This window comes from Mugil cephalus, chromosome 15, assembly GCF_022458985.1.
Source record: "Mugil cephalus isolate CIBA_MC_2020 chromosome 15, CIBA_Mcephalus_1.1, whole genome shotgun sequence".
Classification (NCBI taxonomy): Eukaryota; Metazoa; Chordata; class Actinopteri; order Mugiliformes; family Mugilidae; genus Mugil; species Mugil cephalus.
The window spans coordinates 24459535-24467940 of record NC_061784.1 but is presented as its reverse complement, the minus strand read 5'-3'; the positions used below and the strand labels follow the sequence as shown (position 1 = coordinate 24467940).

The 8406-nt window shown below is 38.0% G+C and overlaps 2 protein-coding genes across 2 annotated transcripts; both read right to left on the bottom strand.

The window, feature by feature from the left end:
* Nucleotides 1-569: 569 nt before the first annotated feature.
* On the bottom strand, nt 570-2531 carry LOC125021516 (olfactory receptor 52N5-like). Its single transcript, XM_047607627.1, has 2 exons — nt 2477-2531; nt 570-2313 (listed from the first exon to the last, which is right to left on the bottom strand). Exon 2 carries the CDS (start codon nt 2307-2309, stop codon nt 1365-1367), a length of 945 nt encoding a protein of 314 aa, XP_047463583.1. The 5' UTR covers nt 2310-2313; nt 2477-2531; the 3' UTR covers nt 570-1364.
* A 4576-nt stretch (nt 2532-7107) lies between these two features.
* LOC125021569 (olfactory receptor 146-like) lies at nt 7108-8049 on the bottom strand. The gene has a single exon (XM_047607683.1). The coding sequence runs from the start codon at nt 8044-8046 to the stop codon at nt 7108-7110; it is 939 nt and encodes a 312-aa protein (XP_047463639.1). The 5' UTR covers nt 8047-8049.
* Between the last annotated feature and the right edge of the window lie 357 nt (nt 8050-8406).

Here is an 8406-nt window from a genome sequence, read left to right as displayed (position 1 = left end):
GACACTGACTATTTTGATGAATCTGTAACTGCTTGTTTAATTGTGGAGTCCCTCAGGGCTCTGTTATAGGTCCCCCATTCATGTTTCTTTTTATTTCGATGACACTGACTTGTTACTTTGCATCACTTTTTCTTACATTGATTCCTTTATTATTTTCTTGCTTTTTGTACTGACATAGACTTCAGTTGAAGCTTTTCGTTACTTTGTTAGTTTAAGTTAATTGTTTAAAAGTCAAGTGATGAAGCAAGGAGGTCTTTGAGTATTCAGGCCGACATCACAAACACAGGAGCTGAACGAAACATCTGCAAAATGAAAATGACGTTTACTATATTACCATATTTCCTCAAAAACAAAGAAAACCTGTTGTTTGAAGCACTCACCTCAAATCAGATGTGCAGGAAGAGGCAAGAGCTTACAACAGACAGGAAGAGACATGTTTCATTGTTTGCCATACTGTAGAAGCTTTATATAAATGTAATGCTTTAATATCCTGAAGATTATTTACGTTAAGAATTATTTTCAACAACATTCATAGACCCTCAGTTAGAACAGAGACATGGATTCAAGGATTAGAAACATGTGCCTGTAGAACTATTTTCATAGTCACACCCCTAAAACTATAAATGAAACACACCGCATGTTGCTGTACTCCACTGTCTTCTACACCAAATTTATGTGTAAATAAATCTTTATTTTGAGTCTTTTTAAAGTTGGACAATTTTGTCAATAGTATTAATGCATTGGTTTTATATAGTGCCTTATCACTGGCTTTTAAAGAGCTTTACAATTACAATTAATTGCATTATTCGTTTGCTCACACAGTCACACCCCGGTACCCTACCTCAGTGGTCACAGCTGCCCTATGGGGTGAACAAACGTAGCTGCCAATCTGTGTCTACGGCCTCTCCCACCGACATCACTCACTCACACACACTGGGAGCAAGGTGGTTAAGTGTCTTGCCCAAGGGTTCAAGGACTAGGGATAGGGAAGAATTGAACCAGCAACTTTTCGGTTATTGGACGACCAGTCTAACTCCTGAGCTACTACTGTTCCAAAGTCAACACAACAAGCTTAAAGAGGAATCAGTGGAGACATCTGGTGCTCTTAGAATTGTAACTGTGTTTTAAATTATACCTTGTTAAGCTAAATAAATCAATACTGAAACCTGAAAAAACCTTCAACTAACAAAAAACTTAACTGAAAACTCTGGAGACAACCCAAGTGCTTCAGGATTGAACACAGCACAACAGCATTTAGAGCATATTTCATATTAATCAGGACGATAAATATCAAACAATTTAGTCCAACCTACTTTTCAAAATTAGTGTCAACTCTTACGGTTTTATACACTAATATTATCAGGTCAGAACAGTGGCATGACTGGCTTTGATCGGAATAATTTGGACAAGGACTTGCAGATTTCTGCAGACTGAACTCCGTAGATTATGGGGTTCATGCTGCCAGGGATGATGTGGAACAGAATAGCAGAAAATTTCCTGTAGTCTGAGTACTGAGGGAAACGATGCAGAGTGATGACAATAAATCCAGTGATCAACATTATCAAATACACAACTAGATGAGTACTGCAGGTCTTCAAGGCTTTACTGTTCAGAGACTTGCTTTTGCTGGTCACACACACTACTGTGATCTTAGTGTAGGTGATAACCATGCTGCCGATAGAAGCTGTGAACAGAACCACAGTGAACGTGAGGCCGTAGATGTTGTTGATGACCACACTCTCACAGGAGAGTTTGAACAGAGAGGCGTTGTCACAGTAAGGATTAGTGATCAGAGTCCTGCATCGGTTCAGTCGGATGGTCAGACCGAGCAGAATCCCGACCAGAAGGAAGGCCACTCCCCAGGCAGACACCGTCAGCTTCATCACCATCTTGTTGCTCATTATGGCTCCGTAGCGCAGAGGATTGCAGATGGCCACATATCTGTCAAAAGCCATGATCATGAGGACGGTGTGGGAAGCAGTGCCGAACATGTGTGTGCTGAAAGCTTGGACCACACACTCATAATAACTGATGAAACGCTCAGACGGAGGCTGCAGGATGTCTACCAGCAGACGGGGAACCATGATAGAATTCCCAATAAGGTCATTAACAGGCAGGTTGCAGAAGAGAAGGTACATGGGCTGATGAAGGCTTTTGTCAATGAAAACCAGGACTACTATGCCAACATTCATAAACATTATAAAAATGTATGAGAAAAATAAGAAGAGAAAGACAGGGTACACAGAGTATTTGGAGAATTGTAATCCTTCCAGCTGCAGCATGACACTGTTGTATGTGTAGTTTTCCATTAGTCTGAAATGACAGAGATCAGAGAAACACCCAGTGACAGGAGTGAATGAAAAACCCCACAAACATCATGCATTTACTGCATAATGTAGTTTCACCACAGAATACAGCAACAGAACTGAAACCTTAATTAAGTAGCAACTGTCACACATCTTAGATAAAGACTGACCTGCTTCAGGCTTCTTCTTCATCAGTCTTCTCTGTCTCTTGTCCTGGCACTAAACCTTCATCTTCCTTGATTGCAGTTATATATACATATATATATAGTAGCATGAGGTCTTTCCTGAAGGGAATCAGGGTTCCTGGTGGATTCAGATATCTGTGGTGCAACATTACGTAATCAACTGTGATGGTTAATGGTTCAGTTCAGGGAGGTTTTGGAAGAGGACAATGTTTGACCTCATGGAGGATCTGGTAGGGGAACTGTAGACCAGGACTGTAGATCAAGAATCAAGAGTTTTTATGAGAATATAACTAAATGTGTGTGTCAGTGTGTGTACTCATATTTACTACATAATGGGGCTCTGTCGCAGTGAGCACACCAACAACGTGGGGCCCAACTACAGTGTGTGGTCAAAATCAACTCAGTGTTATGTGGTGCAAACAGGAGAACTTATTGCTATGAACAAAAGAGAAGTTAACATTTAATTTATTAAACTTTTGGGTTAATCTTCTTCATTTATAATATAATGTTTTATCTTTAGTCTGTTTAGTCTTCAGTCTCTTATGAGTCTAGTGCAATAGTTTTCCTGTGGGGATAAGTTTGTAATTTTATTGCTGGTGGCTATCTGTTAGCAGAGGTGGATACGGTTGTTCAGACTAACTATGTAGTGGACTCCACATGTATGTATGGACATACAGTAATTTACCATAATCTGTGTTTTGGTATATGTGTAACACAAATGACATTAATTTACATCAATATTCTGCTCTATGTGGGAGGAAGTAACCCCGGCTGAGATTAGTATCACAGAATGAAGATTTTTTTTTCTTTCCATGTTGTTCCATGCTGTCTATTGTTTTAGCTCTTACATAGACATGCAGATTAATGTTGTATGAAGTATGAATGGTGACTCTCTGCTGCAGAGGAGTCACCGGCACGTTGGTCCTCTCAATGGGACATTTGAAGACCAAAAACAAAACAAAAAAAAAACCTTCAAATAGCACATTATCACCAGGCATATGTTAGTTAAGGCTTCTATTAGCACTTGGGCTAATGTGTCGCCCAGGCTGAGACAAATCAAGACAAACTAAGACAAATACAAGCTGGCAATGCTGGCTTGTATATATTCCCTCTTTCTGGAGTCTGTTTTCTCATGCAAAATGAAATGCCATTAACATAGATTAAAAATGAATGATATTTTATTGTAATCAATCAAAATTAATCTTGCTTTTTGGTTTGGCCCAAGTCCTGCCCACTAACATGGAGGGGGTGGAGCTTATGACCTATACTGCAGCCTCCAGCCACCAGGGGGAGCTCTACTTACTTTGGCTTGACTTTAGAGGAACTTTCATGGCATCAAACAAACATTAATCTGATACAAAATAAAAGAAACATTTTATTAAATATATGATAAAATATGTTTCTCGATGTCATTTCTATATTACTGATGTGTTATGATATAAAATTGTAAACTTGAGTCCATATATTCATAAAAATACAACAAAACTGATTTTGAGTGCCTATGATGAACTTACTAATCAATAAAAAGTCCATATTACTCAAAATCAAAGCTTGGTAAAGCACTCAGTATTTAAATTCTGAGTATATTTTGTATTAAATAAAGATCAAAAGTAAATAGATGAAATATATGAGGCCTTTGAAATAAGAAATTCAAACTTTGACAAAGTAGTTGTGCACTTGTCTGTATCCAGCTAAAACGTTTAGAATCACAGCAGGTCTCATTTTAACCTACTAATTTTTTCCATATTACTGCTTCCTCTTAATGTTGATGTGCAACTGTAAACTAGATTCCATTAATTGTTTGAAAATAAGATGCAAATGAGGCTGAAAGAAAACTTTCCTGTACTTGAAATCATCATTTTGAATATTTAATATCAAATAATAATAATAATAATAATAATAATAATATTACTCTAACATTCTGAATATATAAACTCTGGATATTTAATTTAAAAAAATGGACGATTGTCCTGATAGCCAGCAATACTCTACTGTACTATACTATATTCTATACTATGTTATTAGGACCTCTAAACTAATTTTGAGTTCACACTACTAATTTTAATAAATTTATTTCAGAATTAATGTTTAGGAAGATGAATGTAAAAGAACTACTAAAAATAATCACAATGGCATTTCTTCTTCTGGTCATGATATTTTATTTGATATTTTTTTCAAATGAGATCTGAGCAGAGTTCTCACTAGTTTGCTAAAGGGTTGACAGACAGAACAGTTTAGTCAATAACAATAGTTATGAGTTTACACTAAGTACTTTCATTGCTCTTATGATTATGTTTTAATAAGTTAAAAATGTTCTGTTTGTGTTGATCTACAACTTTTAGAATCGCAATAATTGTCATCTTAAACATTAACTTACTACAACTTGACTTTACTACTGTATTATAAGGTTAAAACAATAGAAATTATTTGAAACTGTAGAAGTTTAAGAACCTGTCCAGTAATTATTTTAAGCAGTACTTAAGCTCATATTACTCACAAGATTTTACGTGACTCATTATTATTCATTAATCTGAGCATTCAGATTTAGCAAGATGAATACAAAACTGTCAGGCCGAGACTCAAAGCAGGACTCAGAATGCAGAGATAAGAAATGACAAAAGGCTTTATTTGGATTCTTCAGAGATCCCTCACAGAGGGACAAACAAATGGCTACAAAAAAAACCTAGACGTTAATCTGACTACTGAAAACGAAAAATCTCTCCAGAAGGAGGAAAACTCAAATCAAAGAAACAAATCAAAAAAACACAAAACACTCCGAATGGAGGAAAACCTCAGGACTAAGGATCTAAACTAAGAAAAGACCTAATCAAACAAAAACTCTCTCTTCGAGAGGATTCACAGGCTTACTTGAAAACTTCTCTGGATGAAGACATGAAACAAGGCACGAGAACAGGTTGAGGACGATAACACCCTGGCACGAGACAAGGGGAACACAGACTACTTGAACACATGGAGGGAAATAGGGGACAGGTGGACACAATCAGGAATCAGGGAAGACAATCAGACTGGTGACACATGAGGAAGGGCAAGTGACCTGAAACGAGAGGAGAATTACTTTTCAAAATAAAACAGGAAATGACAGGACAAAACAACCCCAAGACAAGACACCCTCACCACGGCGTGACAAAAACAACTACTGAATGTGTCAAGTCAAAAATAATCACAAAGACAGTTCTGCTTGTGTATCATGATAAATGTAATTACAAACTTTATTTTTCAAATGAGATATTAGAACAATGCTGGCTAACTTTAACTTGGAAAAAGATGGTCAGTCTGATTAACAATAGTTGGTAACTTAGTTTATAGTAAGTAGAATCACAAATAACAAATAAACAGTTGTAATAGTAGTAATACGTGTCTACCTAATCTGATCAGACTAACAATGACTCATTGAATTACATTTCTTCGTTATGTGGTTTAATATGTTAAGAGAAGAAAAGGATACGATGCTTATTACTGTGTACCTGTAGCAGTGGACCAGAAACACTTCAGTGAGTCCAACCGTCTATCACACCGTGGTGAGGGTGTCTTGTCTTGGTTTTGTTTTGTCCTGTCATTTCCTGTTTTATTTTGAAAAGTAATTCTCCTCTTGTTTCGTTTCCACCTGTCCCCTATTTCCCTCCATGTGTCATGTTGCCTAGTGCGCCAGTTATTCCTCTCGAAGAGTGAATTTTTGTTTGTTAATTCTTTCCTTAGTTTAGATCCTTAGTCCTGCGGTTTTCCTCCATTCGGAGTGTTTTTGTGTTTCTCGATTTGTTTCTTTGATTTGAGTTTTTCCTCCTCCTGGAGAGTTTTTTTTTCTCAGTAGTTAGAGTTAACGTCTAGGTTTTTTGTAGCCATTTGTTTGTCTCTCTGTCTGAGACCTCCGGAGAATCCAATAAAAGCCTTTTGTCATTCGATATCTCTGCATTCTGAGTCCTGCTTCGAGTCACGGCTTGACACCGTCAAACACAAAAAATGTTTACTAAGTACAATAATTTTGAAAGACAAAAATGCCAGCATGTTATGCCTTTATTTCCATGTCATCTTACTTCAGTTATAATTTTTGCAGTGTTTTTACAGAACATTCTGATAAACAACATTTCGGTATTTTTTCCTTAGACTGACATACATTGACACAAACTTGTGTTCCAATGAATTCAAATGTAATTGCATTGACACCACAGATCAGAGAAATGCATAAAGAACATTCAGGTCACCTCTGGACGCTGACAGTTCTTAAAAAGAGGTAACAAAGTTACAAATGTTGATATCTTGTTGCTATCTGGAAAGTGTCCGAAAGCCAGCAATGTCCTTACTAATGCGCTTCTCTCTGATGTCTAGAAATAAACATGCAGCTTTATTTGTAAAACTGGTTCTTTGCCACAAAATAGTTCTGTTACAAGGGGCTTAACTCATCGTTTTAGGTTTATTAACTTTGTTTGCTTTATATTGAAATGAATAGTTGTACTTTATCCAGAGACTAAAATCTTCTGAGCAGTACTGGGGCAACACCGGCAAGAAAAAACCTGAAGCGCAACTCAGCTCATATGGGCACAAACATCTGATTGAGACTGGCCAGGCAGAGACAGAAAAAGAGACAGAGGTCTCTCTGATTATGGGGAAATTTTCTTGGACACACTAAACTTTGACAAGTACTTTCTTATCTCTTTGGACTGAACTCCATAAATTATGGGGTTGAGGCTGCAGGGGACAATGTGAAAGAAAATGGTGCAGAATTTTCTGTAGATTGCATACTGTGGATAACGATGCAGAGCAATAATTGACAGTCCACTAAATATCATTATCAGATATGCGACCAGATGAGTGCTACAGGTCTTCAAGGCTTTACTGTTCAGAGACTTGCTTTTACTGGTCAGACACACAACTGTGATCTTAGTGTAGGTGATAACCAGGGTGCCGATAGAAGCTGTGAGCAGAACCACAGTGAACGTGATGCCGTAGATGTTGTTGATGACCACACTCTCACAGGAGAGTTTGAACAGAGAGGGGTTGTCACAGTAAGGATTAGTGATCAGAGTCCTGCATGTGTTCAATCGAATGGTCAGACCAAGCAGAACCCCAACCAGAACGACGGCCACTCCCCAGGCAGACACCGTCAGCTTCACCACCATCTTGTTGGTCATTATGGCTCCATAGCGCAGAGGATTGCAGATGGCCACATATCTGTCAAAAGCCATGATCATGAGAACAGTGTGGGAAACAGTGCCAAACAACTGTGTGGCGAAAGCTTGGATTGCACACTCATAATAACTGATGAAACGCTCAGATGGAGGCTGCAGGAGGTCTACAAGCAGACGTGGAACCATGACTGAATTCCCCAGGATGTCATTAAATGGCAGGTTGCAGAAAAGCAGATACATGGGCTGATGAAGGATCTTGTCATAGAAAATCAGGACCACAATTCCGGCGTTAGTGACTATGATAAAAATGTAGGAAAAAAATAAGAGGAGAAAAACTGGGTACACATATTCTTTGGAGAGTTGTAAACCCTCCAGCTGCAGCCAGACACTGTTGTACGTGTAGTTTTCCATCAACCTGCAATGAAAGAGATCAGAGAAACACTCAATGACAGGAGTGACTAACCAAAAAACACATTAACATGCATTTACCACATAATGTAGTTTCACAACAGAATACAGCAACAAAACTAAACTGAAACCTTAATTAAATGGCAGCTGTCATACATCTTAGATAAAGACTGACCTGCTTCAGGCTTCTCGTTCATCTGTCTTCTCTGTATCTTGTCCTAGTAGTTAACCTCTATCAAATAGGACGTCTACCTTCGTTGCAGTTATAGTTAGCACCGGGTCATTCCTGGAGGGAATCATGATTCCTGGTTGACTAATATATGGTATCTGTGGTGCATCATTACGTAATCAGTTGTGATAGCT